Raw genomic sequence first — 27,788 nt, forward strand, 5'->3', positions numbered from 1 at the left:
TCGGACAGAACCAAATGTTTTATTGTCCCTATTTGCCCCACGGAGGGCAGAGGAGGGGGCAGGGAGGTGCATGAGGGGGGAGGAGTAGCTACAGTGAGGGAGGATTTGGGGGTGGGGGCAGGTAATAACTCAGAGGAGGAGGAGTGGCCAGACTGGGGAGAAGGCTGGCACCAGGATCCTCCCACCACTACCTGCACCCATCTATACACAGGACTAAAAATCTGAGTCCCCGAGGCTGGTCCGGGATCCCAGCAGGGCCCCCCCTTGCCGGCGGGGGTCAGCCCGTGCCCGTCCGTCCCCGGAGGCTCGCTGACCGCAGGGAGCACGGAGCCATCGGACTTTCAGGCCTCCTCAGCAGTCGCATCAATACCTGCGTAGGTGAAGTTTTCAAACAGCGCCATGTTCACATAGGCCTGAGAGAGAGGGAGGGAGAGAGGGAGGGAGAGCATGAGACGCCGTCCTCCAGGAGCACTCCCGCCGTCACCCAGGAAGGCCCCCGGGCCGCCGGCTGCCTTCTGGCAACGAGGCCCAGTGTCTGGGGGTGGGGACAGTCTCAGGGGAGAGACCTGGAGAAGGATCAGCACCCTGGAGAAACCTTACTGATAATATTGAGGTCACTATCAGTATAATTAAATGCCTGCTGGCCTCAACATAGAATCCACCAGTTTCTCACCAAGTCCTTGGGGACAGATGGTTACATGGGGCTGGGGTGGGGGGGAGCAGGGGGCTGGAGGAGAAGGCAGAGACAGAACTGAGGAAGCGGCTGTGACTGGGGTCGGGCTCGGGAATGGCCCAGGGCCAGGTGGCGGGAGGAGGGTTTCTGGGGTCTGCACCCCTCCAGGTGCCGGTCAGCTTTTATCAGTGCCTCGGCTGCAAGCCTGGAAGGCTCCTCGGGCTCACAGAGGGGCTTGAGCTGGGGAGAGAGCTCCAGAGTCCGAGCAGGATCGAAAGGCACCGACAGAGTCAGAACCGGGATCCAAAGGCACTGACAGGGTCAGAACCGGTTTCCAAAGGCACTGACAGGGTCAGAACTGGGATCCAAAGGCACTGACAGGGTCAGAACCGGGATCCAAAGGCACTGACAGGCTTCAGAACGGAGCTGACTCTGCGGAGAGGAAGCTGGGAAAGGAGCAACGGCAACTCCTCCAGCTGGGACAAAGGACTGAGCAGCCCAGAGCGCTGCCCGGGAACTCTGAAGGACCCCCAGCCTGTACCAGAGATGTGGGGGAGGGGCGTGCAGGTGGATGGGGGTGGGGGGAGTTTCCCATTTTGATACAGATGCCCACAAAATTTTAGCATCTGAGAGCTGGGAGGGAGGGCAGCAGCACTTGGTGCAACTTGGATATCAAAGGGAGCTCCTGCACCAGCTACAGGCCTTGACATCTAAGGAGCGGTCACCACTTTTAAGGTATCCCCTTCCACGCTGGGTCGGCTCTCAAGATTAGGGTGTCTTTCCTGACACTGCCTAAAGTGGATTCCTTCTTTCTTCCTCCCTTCCCTCCTTCCTCCTTTGTTCCCTCCCTCTCTCCCTTTCTTCTCTTCTGTCCTCTCCTTCATCCTTTAATGATAGGCTTTCCTTCCTTCCCTCCCTCTTCTTCCCTGCCTTTTCTCTTCTTCATCCTTTAACAGGCCTTTCTTCCTTCCTCTTCCTCCTCTTTTTCCTCTTCTGCTTCTACCTCTTCTTCCTTCCTCCTCCTCTTTCTCCCTGCCCCACCCTCTGCTGTTCTCTCTTCCCTCCCTCCCTTTCTTTCCTTCCTTTCTTCTTTCCACCCCTGTGGACTTACTCCCCAGTGTCCTGAGTCTGAATCCTGGCTGTACCACTACTAGCAGATGATCCTGGACAAGTCACCCCCTCCCCCCCACCCCCTGCTCCTTTTGTTCATCTGTAGGATGAAGAAGTTGCTGAGGTGATCACGTGACCCTTCTCAGGAGATGGTCCTGCGAGAGGGATGGAGGACTGGGGGATGCCTGGCTTCCCCCTCGAAGCTGCCACAGGGACAAGGGAGGGCCCTGAGGCTGGGCAGCTTAGGGAACAGGAAGCGGGCGCTACTCTGATTGCCGGGCTGGTGTGGAATGGGAATGGGAGGTGGGTGGAGAGCCAGGGGGTCTTAAGAGCCGGCCTGCCTCCTGCTGCCATCCCCAGCACACACATCAGTGGAGGGGAGGGAGGCAGACATAGCTTCCGAGAAGGTCCTGGAGCTGGTTAAGGAGGGGGAGGCAGGGGGGCTTTGAGACCCCCAGCGGGCAGGATTCCACAGAGGCGGCGGTACAGTGGGGCACCCTGGCTGGCAGCAGGGCTGGGGAGAACAGTTAAGGTCGGCTCGGAACTGCTGCGGGGACTGCCGGCGAGTGGAGGCCCCAGAGCATTGTGGGATCAAGGCCCCTGTGGCTCTTTGGCTACTTCTCCGACTGGTCCTTCTCTGTTTCTCTAGATACCTTCCCCATTCCTATAGCTCTTCAAAATCTGCAGAGCCCTTTTCCAGTGGTAGCTGCTGTGAAGCTCACTACAACTCTGGGAAAATTCCCATTTACAGAGGAAGAAACCGAGGTGGGCAGAGCATGTATCTTGCCCAGTGTCCTGAGGCATGATTTGAACTCGGATTTTCCTGGTTCCAAGTCAGCACTCTGCCCGATTTAAGCCCTGTCTGCCTCTTCTCTCTTTCGGCCCCTGACCTCATGAATCTAGCCTCCATTGTCCTGCCGAGTCCCATGTTTCTTTCGGTACCCAGTGGGATTCATTCCCCGCCCCTGCCCCAAGCCTGCCTCCCCTCCCGATGCCCCAAGACAGAAGCCCCCAAGGGCTTCCCGGCCGCCCTTGTCTCTCCCTTTTCCCACAGAGGGGACCCAGCTCTTGCTGAACTGCAGAATCACAGAGCTGGAAGAGACCTAGGAAAGTCCCGGGAGGCGGCCGTCCCTTCCCCAGTGGCCCCAGCGGCCCCCTCTGCCCCACCCTTCTGGGCCAGACCCGCACTCTTCCCGTGACCCCACCTGCTCCTTCAGAATATCCGTGAGAACAACAGGGCTGCTGATCTGGCATTCAAGGCCTCTGCGAGCTCCAAGACCAGCCTAGTTGTCTCCCCTGTTCCCACAGTTGTCCCCTTTGTCTCCGGCTGCTGTTCTTGGGCTTTTTTCTCCCACCTGCACCCTCGGGGCACCCCCACCTCAGCCTGGAGCGGCTTCCAGCTCAGGAGGCCCCCCACCCCCTCCTCCCTCCCTGCTCCATCCGCTCCCCCCTCCCTAAGTCATCAGGGTCTCTCAACTGGAGCAAAGGGCCTGACTTCTGAGAGGAGCTGGAGAGCCCAGAAGGGCCGAGAAGGGCCCGGCTGTCCCGGCCACCATGATGCCAGGCTTGGAGCTCTCCCAAATTTCCCTCCCCTTCTTGTGCTTTAACCCACTCTGCTCACTGGTTTCTATCCTGAGTTAAGACCCTCAGAGCTCCCCAGAGGGCTGTGGGCTCCTTAAAGATGGGATGGAAGGGGAAGGGGAGAGCCCAGAGCTCAGAGCCTGGAACCTGCAGCCAGAGCCTGGGCTTGTGACCTGTTCTTCAGGAGAGAGGGAGCCTAGGAAAGACCAGAAGTGTGCTATGGCATCCTGGGGCCTGACAGCAGGGACAGGGAGCAGGCTGGGGCGAGGGGTGGGGCTGAAGGAGACAAGGGGGTTCTAGGAGCTGCCCTCCCCTCCTGGGGTCGGGGCCTGGCCCCCTCCTGGGGCTCTCACCTTCCTGGCCTCTAACATCCGGCCCAGCTGCACGGAGATCTGCGCAAAGGGCGGCCTTTCGTAGGGACGGTCCCTCCAGCACTGGCGCATCAGCTCATACCTGCGGGTGAAGGTCGCAGGCCCTCAGACCGGGGATGGGGGACATGGCCCCCCCAGGACTGTGGAGTGAGGGGCATCTCTGAGCAGCAGATGGGAGGTCCCTCAGATCTGAGGTGAGGAGTACCTCGGGGGCTCCATTAACTCCCAGATCCAGGAGATGGGAGGTTATAGGTCCTTGGGCCCCGGCAGGCGGGAGGTCCCACACCCTCGGTTCTGTGGAGAAGGAATCACTAACCCCAAGCCCAGAGAGAACAGTGTGTGAGTGGGAGCCATTGCCGGCCCTGAGATGGGCCTGGGGTGGGGGGGCCCTGGCTCAGTCCGAGGCACCGGAAGTTCCCGGGCCCTCGAGTCCCGGCCCATTTTTGGGCTTGGGAGCAGCCCGGCCCTGACTCAGACATGGCCAGCACCCAGACCCAGGGCCCGGGGCCTGGAGGGTGCGGTGAGAAGGGGTGGGGCTTCACATACACTTCGTCATCACAATTTCGGGGTTGCTCCATGCGGTAACCCTGGGGCAGCTTCTCGTAGAGCTCAGCGCACGTCATCCCACAGTACGGCGTGCCCCCTGCAAGAAGAGGCCGGGCCCTGCAGCTCCCCCAGGGCAGGGGCTTGGGGGGATCCAAGCTGAGAGGTTGGGCTCCCATGCTGGGGGCGATGGAGGGGCTGGAAGCGGGTTTGGTCTGGGCCGGAGGGTGGGGATCCACTACGGGCTTTGGGGCTGGGCCGGGGGGGGGCACACTAACAGGAGGGGGCACATTAATGGGGGGGAGGTTTACCGAGGCTCACGATCTCCCAGAGCAAAACCCCGAAGGACCAACTGCAAGGACAGACAGCAGCCTCGTTAAGCACGGGTGAGGCAAGGTGGCCACACCAGCCTGGCCCTGCCCTGCCCAGGGCAGCAGCTGGGAGCCACCGAGGAACAACAATGTCACAGTGTCCCCAGAGAACAATGGGCTGGGTGATGTCACAATGAGGCCTTCTCTCCTCCCGGCCTCTGGGCCGGGGAGGACGAGAATTCTGAGGAGCTCCCCCTCCCACCTCCCAGGCCGCAGCTCAGCGCTCAGGCCCCTGGGGGGCAGCCTCGTTCCCCAGGCCGGACCAGGCCCCCCACACTAGCCCCTAATGGCCTCCTGCCTTTGACCCAGGATGCCGCCGGGCTGTCCTCTACTGAGGAACCAAGGAGAAGGGGCTGGATGTATCCTCAGGGACTTTGGGCTCCCAGGGCCCCCCGGCTCCCTCTCCCCAGACAGGGGCCCGTCCTTTAGTCAGTCCCCATCCGCTGGCCCCCTTCTCTCCTTGCGCTCCCTGTTGCCCTTTTTTCTCCCCCCTCCCTCCCTCCCGTCACTCCCTCTCTCCCCAGAGCCCACGTCCTGGACCTCCCGGGGCCCTTTCTCACTCACACGTCACTCTTGGTGGTGTAGACACTGTAGTTCAGAGACTCGATGGCCATCCAGCGCACAGGGAGCCGGCCCTGGGACCCAGGAGGGACCAAAGGAGAGCGTCAGGGCCCCCGAGGAGGGTCGGGGGATACCAGGATTGGGGCGGTCCCTGAGGACTGAGCCCCGGGGCCCCAGACTCACCATGGTCTTCTTCACGTAGACCTCCTCCCCCCGGGACAGGCCGAAGTCTGCAATCTTGGAGGCCAGATTCTCCCCCACGAGCACGTTCCGGGCGGCCAGATCCCTGTGGATGAACTTTAGGGGAGAGAACACTGTGGGTCCAGGGATGAGGGCAGAGGGGCATAGGGCATGGGGTTCACTGCCATCTAGGAAGGATTATCGGGGCCTTGTTTGGATTCTGGTGGCTCAGAATGAGTGTAAACAGCAATCGTTCCTGTTTTGGCCAGAAACTTCGTAAAAGAGGCCATTTTTTGTCTCATTTTCCCCTAGCCTTAATCGCTGACTGGGCATTGCCTCAGACAAACAGGCCTGGGAGAGACATTAACTTTAATAGCCCGAGGGCTCCCACTGCATGCAGGGCCAGCACCAGTCTTCCTAATCTCTATGGGGCCTCAGGATCCAGATGGCTCTTGAGGGGAAACTGAGGCAGGTGCCCTTGCACAGTCCTCCCTCCCTTCCTCCCTCCAATCTAATTCACTTGCATGGTATGGTATCACTTCCCCAATGTCTTGGTCCTCTTTGAGAATGAAGGACAAACAACTTGTGAATAGTAGTTGTCCCACTGGGGACCCAAGTAGTCATATGCCTGCCTGCCTTCCTGGGTTCTTTCCTTCCTTCCTTTCTCTCCTTCCTTCCCCACCTTCCTTCCCTCTTTCCTTCCTCCCTTCCCTCCTTCCTTCCTTCCTTCCTTCCTTCCTCCCTTCCCTCCTTCCTTCCTTCCCTCTTTCCTTTCTTCCTTCCCTTCTTCCTTCTGTCCTTCCCTCTTTCCTTCCTTTCCCTCCTTCTTTCCTTCCTTCCTTTCCCTCCTTCCCTTCCTTTCTTCCTTTCCTTCTCTCCTTCCTTCCTTCCCTTCTTCCTTCTTTCCGTCCTTCCTCTTCCTCTATCTATTTAGAGAATCATACCCTTACCTACTGGTGTTCTGTCCAAAGGAATGTAAATTCTCCCAGCTGAAATCTCCCAGCATGCCTCTCTGCCTGGAGTCGCCTTGGACAAACAGGCCTTTTAAAGATCTTAACTTAAATAGCCCAAGGGCTCCTGCTGCATCCAGGGCCAGCTCCAGTCTATCTGGCCACTGGACCCAAACGGCTCTGGAGGGGAAACTAAAGCAGGTGCCCTTGCACAGCCTTCTCTCCCTCCCTCCAATCTAATTCACTTGCATATCACTTCTCCATGTCACAGTCCTCTTTGAGAAATAACTTAGCTCAGTGCTTGACACATAAGAGCCAGTTAATATTTATTGAATCACTGACTACTAATCTTACTTGTTTTTTTTTTTTTCTTTGCCCAGTGGCCACAACTGTTAAAGCACAGGTTTATTGGACTATGTTGCTCCTCTGCTCAAGAAATTTCAATGGCTCCCTATTGCTTCCAGAATAAATTGCCAGCCTGGACTTTAAGACCCTTCTCCACAATCTCTCCCCCTTCCCTTCAAATTCTATTTTTCCTTATTGCCTTTCACTACTCTCATCTCTAGTAGAAATGCAAAGCTTACCGAGTGTTCTCCAAAGGGGAAATCTCCACTGCGTGACATTGCACCCCTCCTTTCCTCCATGTTTTTCAAAAGCTTCACAGACCCCCGGACCTTAGACTCTCATAGTCCTCACCTTCCTTTATGGGCTCAGCTCAGATGCTTCTGTCAGTGACACTTCCCTCCCCCCAGTCCTTGCCCCCACCTAGGACTCAGGCCCTGACCCAGTGTTTGTCTCAGTAAAGGTGGCCAAGCCTTCCCACCCCCAACCCTACCCTGCCCTGGAGGGCCGGGGCAGAACAAGCCAGTGACCGATGGGATGAGACTCAGGGAGCTGGGAACGGTCGCCTGGCCAGAGCTTGGGGATTTTGACCCCACCGGCTCACCCAACAAGCTCCAAGGCTGGGCCGGGGCTCGCCGGCGGCTCGGTCCTGAACTCCCAGTGCGTTCCCTGGAAGCCGAGAGTGGGAGCTAGGGAAGGGAGCGGCCATTACTGGGGCTGAGGGAAACCTAACACAGAAACCGTTCTGTGCTTGGGCCCCTTCCAGAGGCAAAGATCGGGTATGAAGGAGAAGCTGGGCTGCCCTGGGCTGCTTCTGGGCTTCTCAAATGGAGGAGAGAAACATGCCCGGGGGCACTAAGGAGAAAAGGGAGAAGCAGGAATGTGGCCAGTGGTGGAGGAAAGGAAGGAGGGAAACTGAGTCCCTGGGGACAAGACTTAGGCAAGTGGGTCCCCCTGGGGAACTCAAGGAACTGGATCTTAAAGGGAGGAAGCTGCTTCCTGGGCACGTACACAGCAGGCACTTAATAAATGCTCGCCACTTGAGCTCCCCCCTCCCCCCCTTCCCCAGCCCCACGGGCAGCACCTGCTTCTCGCTCAGGTACTGCATGCCCTTGGACACGTCGCTGGCGAAGCGCAGGAGCTGCTGGGACGTGAGCGTGGAGGCCGTGCCGTGCTCGTGGGCGAAGGCCGGGTCCGTCTCCAGCACGCGGCTCTTCCGAAGGAAGTCCAGCAGGTTCCCGTAGGGGGCGTACTCTATGGCGATGTACAGGTATCCTGGGGGGGACGGGCAGGTCAGGCCGGGCGGGGGCTCCGGCTGGGGGCCCGCGGCGGGGAGGGGGCTCACCTCGGTTCTCGCAGGCTCCCAGCAGGTTGATGATGTTCGGGTGGTGTCCCAGCTTGCACAGAACCTCCAGTTCTCCGGCAAAGTCACGGTGGTCGTTCTCGGAGGCGAATTCTGGACCCAGCGGGAACCGGTATCAGAATCGAGGTGAGCACGGGGCCCAGGACTGGGATTCAGTGTGGGTTGGGGGGGGGGTGTAGCTTGGGCCTGGAGTGGGCTTGATTAAGGAGAGTGGGGGTGGGGGTCAGACACTAGGGCAGTCACAGGCCTGCTGCAGCCAGGAGGTCAGAGGTCAGGGCGTCAAGGGTTGGAGGTCAGGCACTGAATTCAGGGACAGAGGGGCACCGGGGCCTGAGGGCTGGAACAGGGCTGGGACCTTTGAGCATCTTGACGGCCGCATTCATCTGGAGCCCATCCTTCTTGATCATGGCTCTAAGGACCTGGCCGAAGTTGCCCTCCCCAATGAGGTCCTCAAAGGTGATGTCTTCCCACTCCAGCACGGGGTAACTCAAAGGCTCCAGCTGCGGCTTCGGACGGCGGGTCAGGGTCAGCGTCCCGGAGCTGAACTGAAGCACCGTCTCTTCTCCCTTTGGGGGACAGAATGGACAGTCACTCACAGGCAGGAGAAGGGGACGGGAGCCACCAGCCCCGGCCCGGAGCTACTGGGAATGGCGGTAAATAAGGGCGGAGAGCAGTCAGACCTCCTGCCAGAGAGAGGGGGGAAACCCCCCCCAGAGTCCCACACCGAACCCCCCAGGGGACGAAGCTGCAAGCTCCGGGGCAGCTGGGAGATTCTCTGGGCCAGAGCCTCCTTCCTGACTCCCGGCCTGAGCCTGCCCCTTGTCAGAGTCCCCCATCCCCCGCCTGCTGCTCCCCCTTCCGTGTGACAGCCCTCGAGGCCCCAAAGTCGCTCTCATCATGCCCACTCCAAGGGAGGCAGATGTGCCAGGTCCCTACAGATAACCTCAGGGGGTGGGCTTGGAGCCTCCCCCACTGGCCGTACAGACGTCCCTGGTCAGCGAGGGTCTTCCTCCAGCCTGCAGCTCCCAGAACCGAGCTGGGCTTAGCCAGGGCAGGGGCAACCTGTGCCCACTTTCCTCCCGAGCCAGGGGCCTCCCCTTGTGGCTGGTCCCTCCCTCTGCTGTCTTGGCCCCTGTCCCCCATCACACTGAGTTTGCAGCTCTCTCCCCCTGGGTAAGGATCAGCTTGTGTCACCAGCGAGATTGATGCTCTTCCCCCCAAGCCTTTTATAGGGATTTACATCTGGGCCAAAACACTCTGTGGGCCGGGACCCGAGGGCAGGTCGCCAGGTGGACGTTGGTTTATTGATGGCTCAGTCTTTAAATCCCACTGGGGGCTGGTCTGGCATCTGCCTGACTGCCCATATTGTATCTCTCTTTATCAAGTCTGGCCAGGGCGCAGGCAAGATCCTATCTGGGCCGTGCTCTCCATCTATCAGCCCAGGGCTGCTGCCAGGAAGGGAAATGCGGCCGGACCGGCTGGTGGCTCACTGCGGGGCTGCTCTTCCCGGTCCCCACTTCTCCTACTGCGAGGGGTGCTTGGGTCAGAGCCGGCCACCCGCCCCCGGGCCCGGGGACACTGCCCGGCCACGGCTGGTTCTTGGCAAAGAGTGGAAGCCAGGCTTCCGCGGACGCTGGGCTGCCCATCGGCCCTTCTTGGCTCACACCCCTCCCATCCCCAGCATCAAATGCAAACTTCTCTGTTTGGCATTTAACGTTCTTTACAGCCAGGCCCCTTCCTGCTTTTCCGGTTCTACGCTTTCCTCCCCTCCCCCCCGTGCCACAGTCCGGCCCAGTTGGCCCTTCTGCACCTCACATGTGAGCCCTGAAGGTTCCCCTGAAGCTGCCCCTGAGGGTCCCCAAACCCCAGCATCGGGGGCTCCCACAATCTGCGGGGCTCCCCTTCCCCTCCGGGTCTGAAGGCTGAAGGGACACAGAAGGAGCCGTATGAGGAGAGGGGACCCCAAGCTGGAGACAGACCTCGAGGGCTAAGGTGAGACTGGCCCAGCCTGGGACCGGCTCCTCCTGATACCCCCGGGCAGAGGAACAGAGCCCCATGGGAAGGCGTGTGGGCCCTGACCCTGAGGGCAGCAAGGAGCCAGGCCAAAGGAGGGACCCCCACACACATACAGACCCCCTTCCCTGCTGCAGGGAGCCCCGTGGGAAGGGGTGTGCTCATGTAGGACCCCCCCGACCCCGAGAGCAGCAAAGAGCCAGGCTGAAGGAGGGACCCACACACACACACAGACCCCCCTCCCTGCTTCAGGGAGCCCCATCCCAGTGTCAGGGGCTGGGCCACTGACCGAGCCCGACTGGTAGGTGAAGGTCCGTCTTCGATGGAGGCAGCTTTTGCGGATGCAGACCAGGGCCAGCAGCGCGGCCAGGATGGTGAGGCACGTGGCCGACACGGAGCCCACGATGGCCAGCACCAGCTGCTGGTCCAGGCTGGGGCTTGCTGTCCGGCTCTGCTGGGCTGGGCCCTCGCTCTCCAGGCCTGGGAAGGAGGCAAGGAGGGGGGGTGACCCGAGGCTAGCCGGGGGGGTTCTGGGAGGTGTCCGTCCCCAGCCGCAACCCCTTGGAGAAGGTCCCCTCACCATTACCCAGCGTCGTTTCCTCTACTACTTCGCTCCAGGCTCCCGGGCCCTGAGCGCTGGCTCGAACCCGGAAGTGGTAGCAGGTGCTGGCATTGAGGCTGTGGATGACGGTGCTCTCCTCGGCTCCTTCTGTGTCCACCCACAGGGGCTCCCCAGACCCTCCGACCACCTGCAGCTCCACGATGTACTTGGCAATGGCTCCGACGTCCTCTGGACGTTGCCAGGTCAGCCGGATGGCCGAGTCTGACAGGGCCTCAGCCTGGAGCAGCCGTGGAGCTGGGGGGCCTGGGGGAGTCAGGGGGAAAGGGCATAAGGGACTGGCACCCTCTGGCCTTCCCAAGCTCTCGGGCCTGGGGCCCACCACCTCTCAGCTCCTTCACGAGCCTCCCTCCCCCACCTCCCGTACCAGAGTGGGGCAGGAGCACGCGCGTTGGCGGGGAAGCGGGGCCCAGGCGCGTGCAATGGTAGAGCCGCACTTCCAGGAGGTAGAAGGTGCCGGGCACAAGGCCGCTCAGAGTAGTGGAGCGTGCCTGGGCAGAGGTGACGTTCTTACGCAGCTCGTGGCCCCGTTCCGGGTCCCGCAGGAGTAGGAGGAAACCGTCTCCCACCAGGGGACCGGGCACGGCAGGCAAGGACCAGGTCACTCGGATCCGGTCCGGGGTCTCCACATGCCAGTCCTCCAGCTGGGGTCGCAACTTGGGCTCTGCAGCCAGAGGCCAAGGGCCAAAGGAGGGAGGAAGGGTCACAAACCATTCCTGGCTACAGCCTCTGTGGGTCAGGGGTCTGCCAGGCCAAGCACTCTCCCGTCCCCCAGGAATAGGCAGGAATCTCACCAAGGCAGTCAGTGGCCATGATGGAGGGTGACCCCCAGGCTCCCTCGCCCCCCTCTCCTGGGCGACTCAACTGCACCAGGACGCTGTACCCCGTCTGAGGCCGGAGGTTCATGAGGGTCACATTTTCGCTGGGGTCCACTGCCAAGGAGGGAGGTCGTGGTGGTCAGGAAGCGCAGATGAGCAAAGAGAAGGGAATACAGGGAGAAGAAGGAGCTCCGTGAGGCACAGGGTGGATGAGGGGGAAACAGCCTTTAGCCACTCCCAGACCCTTCCCTCACCCCAGCCTTCTCATTCTCTCTCTCTCCCTTCCCCTCACTCACTCACCCACAATGGTGGACCAGGCCGCGGAGCTGTCCTGAGGCCGGTAGCGAAGGCGCACTGACGAGATGGGCCCGTCCCCTGCGAACGGCACCAGTGGGGAGACCACAAGTTGGCGGCTGAGGCGGGCCAGGAGCTTCGGAGGGGCCAGGGGCACGGGGGGAACTGGAAAGCAGAGGACAGTAATGAAGATCTGAGGCCCTCAGGGGCTTGTGTGCCCAGGCGCACAGACCCGAGCCTGCCTCCCTGCTGACTGCCCATCGAATGCATGGAGTGGTACCGGGGCTGTGGGAAAAGCTCAGGACCCCATGCTCAGGGCAGAGCACTTGGGTCCTTCCCTCTGGGATGGTGCTGGCCAAGCTCTCCTCCACGCCCCACATCCCCTGGGCCCCAGTTGGGCCAGATGCCCGGATCTCCTCCAGCTTTGGGCCCCTAGCTCTGTTAAACTCCTAAGACCATATCCAAGGGAGCTGTGGAATTCCCAAATGATACAGTGCCAGCGGGTGGAAAGACCTTTGAGTTCTCACAAATTACAGGATTCTATAACTGGAAATCAGCCTTAAATGTTATTTTTTCTGGCTTTCCTAAAGCATGAACCCTTCCAGTGACCTTCTGGCCCTTGTCTAAAGGCCTTGGGTAGTGGGGCACTCAGTCTCCTGGGAAGGGGTCCCTTTCCCTTTGGGGCAGCTCCCATTGTTAAGGTTTTGTCCTCTAATATCAGACTTCAATCTCTCTCTTGAACTTCCACCCATTATTCTGTGTCTGGGACCATATAGAGCAAAAATTAGCATGCGCCCATCACTGCATCAGGTCCACTCCGGAGGTTCCTGAATGGGTCTTCCCGTGCCATGGGCTCCAGGCCTCTGACCTGGGTGTCAGGCCTCCGAGTTCTGTAGCTAACAAAGAAGGGAGGGAGGGAGCCAGGGGCCAGCCTTCTGGGTTCACTACAAATGTGCAATTTCTAATTTCAGCAGCAATCCTTTGAATGTTGTTAGAAAGACTCTCTAACTGGCCCAAGCCTCCTCCTCTTCCCTTGAGTCCCCCCTCGAGCCGCCTCCTCCCCACTCCTCAGTAAGGAGCAGTAGCCTGGAGGCCGCTCTCTTCCTCCTTGGCACTTAGCCCAGGTCTCTGCACCAGCTCCCTCCTCTCTTCCAGTCTACAAGTCTTTTCATTGGCCCTGTCCCGACCTATTTCTTCCCTGCTCCGAACTTTGAGAAATAAAGGGTCACAGTCAGCCCTTCCCCAGTGTCTGGACCCAGTCCCTTCAGTCTCTTCCAGAGGGTAGCTCTCTTCACGGTCCACCTCCCCACGTCCGACTGGCTCCTTTCCCGCTGCCCACCAATAAGCCCAGGTCTCTCTCATTCTTAAACACATAGTCCCATCATAGGATGGGACTCTGACATCTCTCCAAGGTATTGTCCTCTACCTTTCCACCCTTCCATGGACAGACTCCAGAATAGGGCGCTGCCAGTCAATGTCTCCATTTCCTCCCTGCCCACCTTGACTTTCTGGCTTCCTTACTTCCCACCAGAAGGAAACTGCTCACTCCAAGGTCACTGCCAAGTTCAATAGCCTTTTCTGGGTCTTGCTCTAAGACTCCACACTGAACAGCCTCTCCTTCACACATTGGCCCTCTCTTCTTGCCCTCCTCTCTTTGTCAGATCATCCCAACTCTTCCGGAGTCAGCAGCCTGCTTCCTCCTGTCTCCCCAGGCCCTCGTCTAGGTCTCCTTTTCTCTCTTTATCCTCTTTCTCAGGATTTCCCATGGCTCAATCATCTCTCTCCTAAGGACTCCTAGGTTTCAACTGCCTCGCCCTATCATTCTGCTGCCGAGTACCCAGGGACAGTCTCTACCCAGATGTCAGCCTGGCTCCTCAAACTCATCAGGCTCCAAATGAAACTCATATTGCCCTCAAGCTGAATCCTCCTCCATGCTTCCCTATGGCTAGTTACGGGCTTGAGCAGCTCACATGTCTGGTCAAAAATCTTCAGTAGCTCCCTATTGCCTTAAGAAAAAAATAGAGGGGCAGCTAGATGGCAAGGTGAATAGGCTACCAGCTCAGAAGTCATGAGGATCTGAGTTCAAATCTAGCCTCAGACCCTGGCAAGTAACTTAACCCCAATTGTTTCCAAATAAAATAAAATACAAGTACCACATCCTGGCATTCAGAGCCCTCCAACACCCAGTTCCCATCTAGCTTTCCAGTGGCACGCCATAATTTTGTTAATCTATATTCCCATCAAACTTGCTTGCAAGCTATTTCCTGTCCAGGTCTCTCATCTCTATGACTTGAGATATCCAAGTCTGGACCATGCTCTCTCCTCACCATCACCTCCCAGAATCCTTAGGTTCCTACAAAGCTCAACTCACAAACTCCAACCTGGGCAAGTCTTTGTAGATCTCAGGATCTTTTGGCTTATCTATGGGAAAATTCTGCCCCTTTGGGAGAACGGGAGTTCCCTGAGGCAGGACCCTTTCTCTGTGACCTTGTAGGCATGGCACAAAGGAGGCGCTTAAGGCCTGAATGCCCGCTTCCAGACAGCCCAGGGCAGAGGACATCTGCCTCCAGATGCCCCACATCACAAGAGTTTCTCTGGCTCCCTTAACACACTGATGATGACTCTTTAATTGCAGACTAGTGAGACCCTCAGATTTTCTTCAAAATGATTGCTCTCCACCCATCCCCATTCTGCACATTTGGGAAGCAAGGCTTCAGAGCCCTCATCTAAAGCTTGAGGGGGGGAACAATGAGAAGGCAAATGCAACTGTCCCTGTGGAACCCAGGACGGTAGCTGAGGGAAATAACAGCATTTGCTGCTCACAGAAAGCGTGATAGGCAGGTGCTATTATTATCCCCATTTTACAGATAAATGAATAGAGGTAAGCAGTTAAATGATTATCTAAGGTCATAGAGCTAATAATGGTGTTATTTAACTAGCATTTATATAGCTCTTTCTAGTACCAGGCACTACTTGGGACTCTACAATCATTATTTCAACTCTAGGAGGTAGATGCTATTGCTATTCTCATTTTATAATTGAGGTGCACAGATTTCAGTGACTTTTCCAGGGTTACTTATCTTCTAGTGTCTGAGGCTGGACTGAAGAGCTCGGCACTCTATCCGCTGCACCTCTGAGCTATCTGAATGAGAAAAAGGAGGTGTGTGGGACAAAACACCTCACCCCTCCAATAAAAAAGCACATGATAGCTTCTAAGAGATGCCTTGAACCCAGAACCAAGAACAGTTGGCTACTGAAGAGATGGAGAGAGAATGTGAAGGACAGGAACAACTCTGCTTTTGAGTCTGCATGCCCCGAGATAAAGAGAAGGAACCTGGGCAAAGGAGAAGTTTGGGGAGCAGATGGTTAGTTGTTTAGGGTTGGATGAGTCTGAGGGACCAGATACAGTGGCTGTGGGATCCTGGGCAAATCACCTAATAAATATTCGTTTCCCCCACTATGATAACAATCCCCAGCTCCCAGAGATGTGAAGAGGCAAAGTTTTTTAGCATAGAGATAGTAGCAAGATGAGATGATTAAAAATTAGAAAACATACTATGAGTCCTTAATAAATGCTCCTTCCCTCAGCTAGATAAGGGAAAACTCTGGGAGAAATTTGAGAGGATCCTTCAAAGGAGGAGGGCAGGGACAGATAAAGACCTGGGAGTCTCTATCAGAGAGAGAATGATGGAAGGCCTGGGGCAGACAAGATTGCTGAGGGAGAGATAAGAGTTAAGGAGAAAGCCTTGAGGGGTGGGAGGAAGTGAGTGTGTAGGAGGATTAGGAGAAGAAGAACTGGAAAGAGAAATCAGGGGGAGACAGCAAGAGAAAGAAAGGAGGAGGAGGAGGAAAAGAGGAAGAGGAGGAGGAGAAAAGGAGGAGAAGGAGGAGGAAAAGAGGAAGAGGAAGAGGAGGAAAAGAAGAGGAGGAGGAGGAGGAAAAGAGGAAGAAGAGAAAAGGAGGAGAAGAGGAAAGAGGAAGAGGAGGAGGAGGAAGAGAAGAAGAAGAAAAGAGAGGGACAGAAGGAAAGTGGAGAGGGAGAGACAGAGACACACAGAGAGAAAGAAACGGAGCGACAGAGAGACAGAGACAGAGTATTGAGGAGGATTTCCTTTAAGGCATCTTAGCAGAGATGAGACTTGGAGGCCACTGGCTTTGTTGCCTTCTGGGTTATTTTGTTGCCGAGTTGTTTTTCACTCATATCTGATTCTTTGTAACCCTTGTAGATTTTCTTGGCAGAGATGCTGGCGCCGTTTCCTTCTCCAGAGCATTTTACAGATGAGGAAAGTGACGCAAACAGGGTTAAGTGACTTGCCCGGGTCCCACAACTAGCAAATGTCATATTTGAACTCAGGACTTCCCGACTCTAGACTCAGCACTCTATCCGCTGTGCCACCTAGTGGCCCCCCTAGGTAACTAATGATATCTAAAAACTTTCTGTAGAGTGGGCTCAGAACTCAAAACATGAGAAAAATAGAATCAAAATCGACCTTATTGATATCACTGAAGTTTGGAGGAAGCCCTCTCCTGGACGGAGGGTGCGCCGTATTCAAAAGACACAGGATAGAGCAAAGACTGCAGGGAATTGATTACAAGCTAAGATGGAGCAGTCATCTAAGGAAATGCAGAACTAAAGGGGGAAGATGGTTGAGAACATTTGGGTGAAGGTCACTGGGGGGAGAACCATGCCTGCTGATTATCTGGACTGAAAAAGGAAATGAGGAGGGGTCTGGGAAACATCGGGAACCTGGGGAGGCAGGACCGAGCTGCGGCGAAGGATGCTGGAGTTCTCTACTGACAAAAGCAGATTCTGTGACAGAACCAAGAATCCCTGGAACGGGAGGAAAGGACTTTGGGACAGTGATGCATGCTGAGGAGATCAAGGACTCATTCCTGTGTTTGGAGAAAATAACCCAGAAGGAGAGGATATAAGCTGGAGGTGGGTGGGATAATCGCTGACAAAAGGGAGAAGGCAGGATTGCTCAACTCTAATCTTGTTTCTTTTCTCTGCAAAGCAAAAGGAGTTTTAGATTGCAAGAGCCAAGCAAACGTGATTAAAAAGCTAAGAAAGGCCATGATAAGAGACCACCTGACTGGCTTGATGATGTAAGGTTCCCTGGCCCAGGGGAGTGACACCCTTGGGTCTGGAAGTGGCCTGGGGGGGGTTGAAGAGCCCTCTCGGGGACATCTGAGAACATGAGCGGGACCACAGCATGGGAGAAGGAAAGAGGTCCGGATTTTAGGAAAGGGGGGCTGAATTGTATCGCTCTGATTCTGGGAGACATTTTAGAATGGCTGGTTAAAGAGGTTAATATGTATCTAGAAAAGGAAGCACAGTCCCAGAAAGCCAGCCTCGCTTTCAGCAAGGGCCAGTCCTGCTCAAATCACCCCATTTGCTTTTTTTGGTCAAGGTCACTAAAGTGGTGGATCAGGAGGGATGGACTAAATATATCGTCCTTGTGGAAAAGATAGGGAGAAGGGGAAAAGAGAGAAAATGAGGGGTTGGACCGGACGGCTGGGCAGTTAGGTGTGCCATAGGGCATACAGTGCCTGACCTAGAATCAGGAAACGCGAGTTCAAGTGCAGCCTTAGTTACGAGCTGTGTGACCCTGGGCAAGTCACTTAACCCTGTTTGCCTCAGTTTCCTCATTTGCAAAATGATCTGGAGAAAGAAATGGCAGCCACTGCAGTATCTTTGCCAGGGTCACCCAACAAAGCTCCTTTCAGCTCTAGATCCCAGGACGACAAGACTATAATACAATTGGTATAGTATAGTACTGTAATACAGATTCAAAGCTGAAAGGCTGGGTTTAAAGAGTAATAATAATAATAATAATTATTATTATTTTGCTGAGGCAATTGGGGTTAAGTGATTTGCCCAGGGTCACACAGCCAGGAAGTGTCTGAGACCAGATTTCACTTCAGGTCCTCCTGCCTTCAGGGCTCCTGCTCTATCCACTGTACCACCCAGCTGCCCCTGGGTACCACAATTTAAAGAGATGTTGATAAGCCGGTTATTGGCCAGAGGAGGACAATCCGGCTGGTGGACCTGGGCTCTGACTAGAGAACAGTCACTCTAGAGAATGTGAGAACTCTCTTCACTTCTGTTAAGGGCTGTCCGGGGGGAGGGAAGACCCTTTCTCTTCTTTGTCCCAAGGACAGCGGAGCCCCCTCTCCAGGAATGATGGGGGAGGGCTTGGGGATGCAGGGAAGCTGCTTTGCTGTGGGAGGAAGGTCCCACACCCATAGTCATGACCTTCTCCCATCCCCTCCTGGCTTCATCCCCCACCCCAGGCTACATTCTCCTTTCCCACCCCCAGACACTCCCACATCTCTTCACCTTTGATGTTGACCTTGAAGTGCCTGCTGTCCTGACCCCCGGACGTAGACACTCGACACTCCCACAGGCCACTGTCTGTGGGGCTCAAGGGCGGCACCTGGAACTCGGACGTAGTCTTGTCCACCTCCATGATGGCCTTGGACGGCTGTGGGCAGTCAGTGGGAACTTGGTTCCTGCGTAAGCAGGGACCGGCCTGGACCTCTCCTCCTTTTATGGATGAGGAACTGAGGCCCAGGAAAAAGAAGTGACCGACCCAAGCTCCCGTGAACAGCAGGCATCCGAAGTGGAGTTGGGTCCCCTGCCCCCAGAACCTCCTGGGTTCCACCTCACCGGTGGTTCGGAACATCAGCGGACGGGGTCAAATGGGTAAGGTTAGAGGTCATTAGGGGTGCTGACCATGAAGATGGTGCCATCGGGCCTTCGTAGCTCCATGCTGCCCCGCACCGGGGGCGGATTCCCTGTGGCTGCACAGCTGACTACGGGCATGGCTCCCACGTTGAAGTCCAACTCTGAGGCCATGTTCACGATTTCTGGGTTTCGGTCTGGGGGCAGTGGAGATTCTCGGGTATGTGCGCACACGCTCGTGGATGTGGCCGCTCAGGGACACGTGGATGGGCAAATGTGCCGGGAGGCGGCAGATGCCCGTCCTGAGACTGGCCCGGGCTGAGCCAGGTCAGGTTCCCTGCCCCCTATTCATGCCTGGAACCATCCCTGCCGCCACATCCCCCAAGGGCCCTCCTTGCTCTGCCCTCCCTGCCCCGGTCCCTCGGTCCTCGCCCCCAGCCCTCCCGCTCCTGCCTCAAACCTGATTTTTCGCAGTGCTCCCCGTGCCATCCTGAGGGACAGACACAGCCACTAAAGCGGTCACAGGTGCCTCCGTTCTGGCATCGACACTGCAGGTAACAGGAGGCCCCAAACCAGCCAGGGGAACAGGCTAAGGGGACAGAGAGGAAGTGGGGTGGGGAACAGAGAGACCGGTTGGGGGGGTGGAGGGAGGAAGAGGGGGTCCCAGCTGGGAGTCGGAGGGAGGAAGAGGGGGTCCCAGCTGGGGGACAGAGGGAGGAAAAGGGGGTCCCACCTGGGGGCGGAGAGAGGAGGAGGAGAGAGGAGGAGGGGGTCCCAGCTGGGGGGGGCGGAAGGAGGAAGAAGGGGTCCCAGCTGGGGGCGGAGGGCACATGGCCCACCTGTGCTAGAGGATTTCCCACACTTCCTCTGGCCAAGGGAGCCTGCCCTCTGAGGTGGCATCCCTTCCTCCCTGCTAATACATCCTCTCCACCCTTTTTATCTATCTGCATGTCTCTCCCCTGCACAGAGAGGCTTCTCTGTCTTGGTCCCTCTCTTCCTAGCTGTGGCCTGTGGGGACAGGGTGGGCAAGGGGCAGGGAAAGGCCATCGTCGGCAACATGGGCGTCGCCAGGGGGCACCTACCTTCTTGGCACTGGTCGCCCCCCCAGCCAGCCCCACAGGAGCAGCCATAGGGGTCCGGGAGGCAGAAGGTGAGTCCGCGGCAGCCGGACGTGCCCGGACACTGCTGCTGGCAGCCTTGCCCGAACCGGCCCTCCCTGCAGGCTGGGAGAGGCAAGAGTATGGGGGATCCGCTGCCTCCCTCCCAGATCCTGCACCCCAGGAAATGCTCTCAAAACCTCCCGGGACCTCCTGCTCCCACCCTGGGCTCCGTGACAGCCCCTCCCTTAGCCCCTAGGAGCCCGAGCGCGACCCCCAGCCCTCCAGAATCCCTGTTACCCTGCCCCATGTGGGGCCCTTACCCTGCTCGCAGCGGGTGCCCGTGAAGCCAGGGGGGCACACACACTCGCCATTTTGGTCATGGCAAATGCCTCCATGCAGGCAGCTGGGGCAGTCCTTGGCGCAGCCCGGCCCCCATCGCCCCGCACCGCAGCCTGAGGGAGAGAAGTCAGTGCCGCCCTGCCACCCCCCCCCCCCCCCCCCCCCCCCCCCCCCCCCCATTCCTGCCAGCTCTGACCTCGCACAATGACCCTGAAGAAGGCGCTGGCCAGGGGGTTGCCCTGCAGGTAGGTGGCGCTGTAGATGCCGCCATCCGAGGCCTTCAGGTTGGGGAGCGCTATCCTGAATCGCCCATCCTGGGCTTCACGCCAGTCCAGGGTGTGGAAGTAGGAGCCTGGAGGGGGAGGAAGAGGAGGACGGCCACGGTGATGGGGCTGGGGTCAGGCCCACCTTTGAGTCCTTCGCTTTGGCCAGCTCCCTCAGTCTGAGGAGCAGGGGGGCCTCTGGGGACTTCTGAAAGGACCGGGGAGGTTCCCAAGCTGGAGGACGCCGGAGGGGGCCCCCAGACCACCTCTAGACACACGGGAGCCCTGCCCATGGAAGGAGCTGCCTGGCCTGGGGAACCCTGGGGGGCCCACGGGGGCCTCAGCACTCTAGGCCTTCAGGACAGGTTGGTCTAACCCACCGGCCAAGGGAGGAGGGGCAGAAGGAAAAGTTTATTCTGACATCCTTGGGCAGCTTCCCCCAGGAGGGGTTAGCCTGGCTCAGCCAGCTCCTGCCAGAGAGCAGAGCCCCTAGCCATGGAGGGAAGGGAAAGGGGGGATACTGGGGCAAAGGCTGCCTCCCGGGGGGGGGGGGGGGGGGCGGGGGGCCACTGGGGCAGGGGCTGCCTCTGGGGGGAAGAAAGTCCCCCTCCTAGGACTGGCTGTCAGGGCTGACTGGCCCTCTCCCAGATGGCCGCTGCTCCTGGAAAAAGGAAACTGTCCTCTGGCCACTTCCCCGCTTCCTTTCCCAGCCTCGTCCTCTGGGGCTCCTGCCGCCTGTGCTGCCGCCTTCTTTAATAACATGCTGGCTCTTCCCTTCTGCTTTCTTGCTCCCCCTCACCGAGCCCCCCAGATCTGAGCGATGGGGCTCCCAGATGCACGGGGTCAGGAGGAGGGCCCCGAGCGGGGGCTGCTCACCACAGCCAGTTGGGGGAGCTCAGAGGAGGACGGTGTCCAGCTTCTGGCCCGAGAGGAAGCTCCCACCTCCAGGACCAGGGAGGAGCAGCCGGCTCGGAGGGAGGGGCATAAGTAGGGGGCCCCAGAGACATCTGCACTCAGCTAACAGTGGATAGCAGGGGATGTCAGAGTGCACGGAGTACGGGGCCTGGCATCAGGGGGACTCAGCTTCCTGAACTCAAATCTGCCCTCAGACACGTGGGACTCTGGGCAGGTCACCTTACCCTGTCTGCCTCAGTTTCCTTATTTGTAAGAAAAAAGAAAGAGATAATACCACCTATCTTCCAAGAATGTTGTGAGGATAAAATGAGGTAATGTGGGTAATATTCAATGTAAATTGTTATTAACAGGGAGGAAGGAAAGGTTAATATGTAGGAGAAAGTGATTTAAAAAAAAGCCACTGAGGGACAGCTGGAGGGGCAGTGGGTAGAGCACCAGCCCTGCAGTCAGGAGGTTCTTAGACAGACACTAAACACTTCCTTACTGTGTGACCCTAGACGGGTCACTTCATCCCAATTGCCTCAGCATTAAAAAAAAGCCCTGGGGCCCCTCCTGCTCTCTCTACACCCATCCCTCCTCCTGGGCTGCTGAGCTTTGCTGACTCCCCCTGTGCAGGTGTTTGATTCTCAGCTTCACCCCCATTGGCCATCCCCGTAACCGTTCTGGATTGTTCTCCTCCCCCACCCTCTCCGGGCTTCTCTTCACCAGGCCCTCCTCCCGCCTCCCACTTTTTTCCCCTGCTTCACTCGGCAGGCTCTTCAGTCCCATGAATTCGATCATCTCTTTGAAGATGACTTCAGATTCATTTGTCCAGCTTTAACTCCCAATATCCACTCCTGTGTCTCCCGCTGCCCCTTGGACATCTTGAGCCGGATACTCTGCAGACATCTTAAACTGGGCCCAAACAGGAGTGACTGTCACCTTCCTCAAGCTTTTCCTTCTCCCTAACCTCCCTGTTATTGTGGGGGCCATCGTTTCCCAGGCCCCAAACTGGGGAGCGTCCTCCATAGCCAGTCAGATGTCAGCCCCCATTTTTCTGTATTTCCTGAGTTTCTGTCCTTGTTACGTTTCTGGCCCCAGCCCCTTCTCCACCAAAGCCGCCATTCGGGTCTTAGCCCTTATCACCTCACCTCTGGACTATTGCCCTAAGCTGCTGTTGTCTCCTGGTCGTGGTTCTCCTTCTAATGTCAGCGGGCAGACTGGCCCGCCTAAAATGCAGATTATCTCCAGCCTCCCCCTTCCAGGGGCCCCCAGGACCTTGGCCCAGCTCTTGGCCCTCTGATTTTCTACATCTCCAGCTCCCTCCTCCTGTGCCTAGAAATGTGCCCCAGGCCACGGGACTCCTTCCTACCACCCTCTGATGCTGATGTTCAAGAGAAGCTGTTCCCTAAGTTACTGAGGAGTGACCTAGGACTAGAGAGAGTGCTACCATCAGGGGGGCAGGAGATGGCGTGGGCGCTGTACATCTGGGTCTCAGCCAGGCCGGCCCAGGGTCACCTTGTAGACAAGCTGGGCAGGTGGAGCCCAGAAGGCAGCGCTGTTGGGGGAGTGAGTGAGGAGAGGTTGTTGAGTGTCCAGGGAGGGCCCTGGGGGGGGGGGGGTCCCGGGCTACTTAGCGTGCTTGAAGAGACTTGAATAGTGTTCCCTTGTCCAGTCTGCAGAGCACATGAGGCTGGGAAGGAGCGACCCGGCCCACAGAGCCTGGACCCCACTGAGGCCTGCTCCCTCTGCTTGCCTCTGCACAGATCGCTGGGAGGAGTGGAGGGTCTGGGGAGGGAGGGGCCATTCGGGGCTGAGTGTTAGAGGGGCGGGTCCTGGGGAGCTGCGATTCTGGGGTGAGGGTGCGCTCGAGTGTGGGGGGAAAGGGCCACACGTGGGGGAAACGGTGGGAGAAAAGGCTGCACGTGGGGGAAAAGGTAGGAGAAAGGGCCGCACGCGGGGGAAAAGGTGGGAGAAAGGGCCGCACGCGGGGGGAAAGGTGGGAGAAAGGGCCGCACGTGGGGGAAAAGGTGGGAGAAAGGGCCGCATGTGGGAGAAAGGGGCGCACGCAGGGGAAAAGGTGGGAGAAAGGGCTGCACGTGGGAGAAAGGGCCACACGCGGGGGGAAAGGGCCGCAGGCAGGGGAAAGGGCCGCATATGGGAGAAAGGGGCGCACGTGGGAGAAAGGGCCACAAGCGGGCTTTGACTCAGGCAGACAAGTGAGAACAGAATGAGGGTGTGCGGATGTGTACATGTGTGTAAGAGTGTGAGTGTGTGTGCGTGTATGCACCTGTGCATATTGTTGCTCGGTTATTTCCGCTGTGGCCCACCCTTCAGGACCCAGTAGGGTTTCCCTGGCAACAACACTGGCAGGGGCACCATTTGTCTCTCCGGCTTCTTTTACAGGAGAGGAGATTAAGGCAAACGGGCGGGGCTGGTCCAGGGGCTCCCAGTGAGCAAGAGTCGGACCAGGTTCGAACTCGGGAAGATGCTCTGGATGCAGGCCTGTGCTCTGCGAACTACGGCGCCGCCTAGCGGCCTGAAGGGTGTGTGCCCACAAGTCTGTGCGTGTCTGTATGCGTGGGCACACGTGAGGCAGTGCCGGGCGCAGCTGGATGACAGGCGCGTGCACATGTGGCAGGAGGCGTGGCGGGGTGTGCACGTGTACCATGTGTGTGCCGGGCGTGCAGGCACAGGGCATGTGTACCTGGCTGTGCGTGCCCGGGGTGGGGGCGCAGTTTGGGCATGTGTGCGTGCAGGAGGTGCGGCGGGAGGTGCATGTGTGCCATGTGTGTGCCAGGTGTGCATTCATGGGGCATGTGTACCCGGGGTGGGGGCGCAGTTTGGGCATGTGTGTGTGCAGGAGGCGTGGCGGGGTGTGCACGTGTGCCATGTGTGTGCCGGGTGTGCACGCACGGGGCATGTGTACCCGGCTGTGCGTGCCCGGGGTGGGGGCGCAGTTTGGGCATGTGTGTGTGCAGGAGGCGTGGCGGGGTGTGCACGTGTGCCATGTGTGTGCCGGGTGTGCACGCACGGGGCATGTGTACCCGGCTGTGCGTGCCCGGGGTGGGGGCGCAGTTTGGGCATGTGTGCGTGCAGGAGGTGCGGTGGGAGGTGCATGTGTGCCATGTGTGTGCCAGGTGTGCATGCATGGGGCATGTGTACCCAGCTGTGCGTGCCCGGGGTGGGGGCGCAGTTTGGGCATGTGTGTGTGCAGGAGGCATGGCGGGGTGTGCACGTGTGCCATGTGTGTGCCGGGTGTGCATGTACGGGGCATGTGTACCCGGCTGTGTGTGCCCGGGGTGGGGGCGCAGTTTGGGCATGTCTGTGTGGGGTTGTGTGGGCAGGGGGCGTGTGGAACACTGTGCGTATGTGTGCACGGGATGTGGCTGGGTGTGCATTAGATACACACATGTATGTATGAGGCTGCACATGCATGGAGCACATGTAGGTGGGCTGTGTGCTTGGTGTGTGTGTGTGTTATATGCATGTGTTTTGCATGTGCACGCACTGGGGGAGGACGTCCCCAAGAAGCTGCTCTGGCTGATGTGGGGCCGTGTCCCAGGGCATCGAGGCAGGGGGCAATGGCCTGGTGAGCATCGGGGGCGGGTTGGGCCGGGCCCCGGCTCTCTGACCACCGCCCTCCGCTGCCTGGGACGAGAGCCGATGGCCTCACAGTCCCCGCCGGCTCTTGGAGCAGATGCCAGCCTTCTCACCGGCCCTGCTTGTAGGCAAGACCTTGAGGCTCAGGCAGGTGCCCCGCGGCTGGGAGGCGGAGCCGGGCTTCGACCGAGAGCCAAAGCCCCAGGACTGGCGGAGCCGGAGGGAAGGGGGGTGGTCTGGGAGCCGGGGGGGAGGGTGGGGAGGTCCAAGCATGAGGCCAAAGCAAGGGCAAAGGCTGTGGGTGACCGGGGCACAGGCTGGTGGGACGGGTTCCCGCTATGGCGGCCGATGGTGTGCTAGTGGCCTGAGTCTGGCCCGCTCTGGAAGCTCCGCCCGAGGCAAGGCTGAGGCACAGGTGAGGAGGGATTGGAAAGAAAGACTGGCTTCTGAGAGATGGGGGCAGAGAGGACGTCTCAAAGGGGCAAAGGGGCAAGAAGGCTTCTTGCCCTTCCTCTTGGCCATGTGTATGTGTGTGTCTGTGATTGTGTGCGCATGTGAGTGTGTGTGATTGTGAGTGTGTGTATCATTGTATGTGATTATGTGTGACAGTGTGCGCGCGTGTGATTGTGTGTGTATATGTGAGTGTGTGTGTGTGTGTCTGTGTGTGTGACAGTGAGCGTGCAGAGAATCCATCAGGAGGAAGAAGAGTAGCCCAGCTGCAGCTAAAACACGAGGCCAGGAGAGGTGGAGGATGCACCCAGAGGTGACTCCAGGAGAACAGGAGCCCCAGGACTGGAGTAAGCCCGCTGGAGCCCGAACAGGGCTGAATCCCCGGGGCTACGGAGGCCAGGGGGGTCTTAGAGCCAAGAGGAAGAGGAAAGAGGAGAGAGGGAATGGTAAGTGAAGGAGTGAAAAGCTTGAAGGGACTCTTTGGGAGGGGAAAGGGCCGGCTGACATGGTGTTCCCCGGCCTCCCCGCTGCCCCGGCCCTGCTGAGGCCGAGTCGGGCTCCTAGAACAGCTCGTCCGCCCCACAAACCTCCTCCTTGGCACTTGGCTCAGAACCCTTTTCCTTTGCCACCCTCTGCACTCGGCAGCAGCCAGCCCCAGGGCCACCTCCCCTGTGAAGCCATTTCCGATGTCCCGCTGGGACTCCTCCTCCCCCTCTCCTCAGCCCGACAGGCCTGGGACTGCCACTGGGCTCTCCTCAAACCCTTTTCTGGAGGCCGGTAACCTGAATCCAGTTCCTGTTAAATGATGAGCGGCTGATGTATCCCCCACCCACCTTCCCTTCCCACCTCAGGGCTCAGCAGGAACTCGCAGATGGCAAGGGTCGGGAGAGTCTGCTGGGGCAGATGGAAGAGCAACTGCCTGCTCTCCAAACAAGCACCTAAGCATGGGGAGCCCTGCCCTCAGGGAGCCGCCTCTCTGGCTTGGCTGGAAAGGAACACAGTGAGACAGGGCAAAGGGTGCCCACTTGGGGGGCCTTGGAGTCCTGGCCAAGGGATCCAGAATTAGTTCCACTGTGGAGCTCCTGAGAAGGTTAGCACTCTGGTAGTCCTCCTGGGAGGGTCCTGGGGTGTACATGCGGGCAGGGAGGCTCAGACTCACCGTTACTCTTCCAGATCACATCTACTTGTTTTTCCGTGCGGATCTGAGCGGACAGCACAGCTGTGTCACCCACATTCACGGTGTGAGTCACCTTGTCTGGGAGCAGGTGGGCTGGGAGCCCAGAGGGAGGTCAGGGGGCAGGTAGGGCCAGTGTCGGCCCCAGGCCCCCATTTCATCCCTCCCCGCTCTTCCCGTCCCGGCTTACCCCCAGGACTATTGTGTACATAGACCACACGTGTGCGCCGGGACCCGGTTCCACCAATGCAGGAAAATACGCCGACCAGGTCAGAGGGCTGGGAGAAGCCCCGAAGCGTGATGTGGCGAGATCCATTTCTTGTAGAATGGAGGGGCTGGCGAGGTGGGAAGGCCCGAACGATTCGGTCATCCTTTTCCAGGAGCAGGGGAGGGTCCCAGACATCTGGGCCCCTGCCTGCCCCAGATTCTCCAGATACACAGGTCAGAAAAAAGCGTTGGGGGTCTGTGAGGCGAAGGTCTGCCAGCAGCGTGAGGTCCATGGCTGCCCCTGGGGTTCAAGAGAGGAGACTGACCCCCTGATCCAGGACCCCAGGGGCCCACCACCTACATCTAACTCTGCCAGTTCCTTCCTGGCCACATCTAACTTTAACCTTGGACTCTCTGGGCCTCGGGCCTCCGTTGGCCCTGGTTATTCAATGGAGCAGGACCCCATGATCCCCACTGACCCCCTGCCATCCTCAGCTTCTGGGTACAACCCAGCCACATCTGAGCCCCGGAGGGACAGAAAATAGCTTTGAAGTTTGGCTCCAGAGGCACAACTTACCCACTTGGTAGCTGAGAAGGAAGAGGAGGAGGAGAAGGGGGCCGCCTTGGCCCATGGCCCAGGGACACTGGGGCCAAATCCTCTCTGGGCCGCCCCCGGTTTGCTTCTGGATTCACACTGGGCCTTTGGCCGGTTCCCCTGTGGTCACAGTGGGCTTCTGTGTTGGTCCAGGTTTCTGCCCATTAGCGTGGACCGGCCACCGTGTGAGGAGAGTGTGTTCTGTTTGTGTCAGTGAGCGTCTCCGCCTGGCAGTGAGTGTGTGTCCATGGGTGTTTGTGGCTCCGTGTGCGTGTCCCGACGCTGGTGTCTGGCTTGGTGTGTCCGCAGGGCCCCAGGAGGAAATGAGCCAGCTGGGGCTGGGGGTGGTAGTGGTGATGGTGTATGTGTGTGTGAGGGGGCGGGGGAAGGGAAGCTGGGAAGGGAGGGTCGGGAAGCTCAGAACCTGGGGTTCCCTTCCTTTCTCAGGATCCCTCCGTGTCCCCCTTAGCTTGAGGGAAGGGGCTCATTTCCCGGGGTGGCTAGGACAACTGGGGGGGACCCCCAACGCAGGGGGCACCATCGTGCCCCCCCCCTTCTGGCTGGCCACCCTGCCCCCTCCCAGCCCTCAGGCAGGAAAAGGAGGAAACAGGCTGGGCTTCCGACCATTCAGGGGGAGGGAAAGGGGCAGGGGCTAGAGCAGGGGGGCGAGGAGGGCCATTGTTCTGGAC

At 58.6% G+C, this 27,788-nt stretch overlaps 1 protein-coding gene across 3 annotated transcripts; it reads right to left on the minus strand.

The window, feature by feature from the left end:
• On the minus strand, positions 1-27,679 carry TIE1 (tyrosine kinase with immunoglobulin like and EGF like domains 1). 3 transcript variants are annotated; one of them, XM_031969283.1, is made up of 23 exons: positions 27,082-27,677; positions 26,488-26,805; positions 26,283-26,393; positions 20,110-20,265; positions 19,895-20,026; positions 19,557-19,697; positions 18,935-19,063; positions 18,526-18,671; positions 18,130-18,274; positions 11,796-11,954; positions 11,472-11,609; positions 11,045-11,341; positions 10,645-10,923; positions 10,348-10,538; positions 8,401-8,611; positions 8,028-8,138; positions 7,767-7,957; positions 5,394-5,507; positions 5,214-5,284; positions 4,590-4,630; positions 4,282-4,378; positions 3,718-3,817; positions 1-413 (listed from the first exon to the last, which is right to left on the minus strand). In XM_031969283.1, the coding sequence occupies exons 1-23, from the start codon at positions 27,134-27,136 to the stop codon at positions 342-344; spliced, it is 3,405 nt and encodes a 1,134-aa protein (XP_031825143.1). In that variant the 5' UTR covers positions 27,137-27,677; the 3' UTR covers positions 1-341. The 3 variants fall into 3 exon arrangements, with proteins under 3 accessions (XP_031825143.1, XP_031825142.1, XP_031825144.1); XM_031969282.1 differs by having other exon boundaries at positions 10,639-10,923; XM_031969284.1 differs by lacking the exons at positions 1-413; positions 4,282-4,378 and having other exon boundaries at positions 3,728-3,817; positions 10,639-10,923; positions 27,082-27,679.
• Between the last annotated feature and the right edge of the window lie 109 nt (positions 27,680-27,788).

This window comes from Sarcophilus harrisii, chromosome 4 (assembly GCF_902635505.1).
Source record: "Sarcophilus harrisii chromosome 4, mSarHar1.11, whole genome shotgun sequence".
Classification (NCBI taxonomy): domain Eukaryota; kingdom Metazoa; phylum Chordata; class Mammalia; order Dasyuromorphia; family Dasyuridae; genus Sarcophilus; species Sarcophilus harrisii.

What these genes read in the sequence shown, in the direction of transcription:
- TIE1 (XM_031969282.1), bottom strand. Translation starts at nt 27,136, where the DNA reads ATGGGCCAAGGCGGCCCCCTTCTCCTCCTCCTCTTCCTTCTCAGCTAC. An exon ending in GGAAACGACGCTGGGTAATG is followed by an intron (nt 10,539 to 10,638) that starts GTGAGGGGACCT and finishes CCTCCTTCCCAG; the next exon opens with GCCTGGAGAGCGAGGGCCCA. An exon ending in GGGAGCCTGCGAGAACCGAG is followed by an intron (nt 7,958 to 8,027) that starts GTGAGCCCCCTC and finishes CGTCCCCCCCAG; the next exon opens with GATACCTGTACATCGCCATA.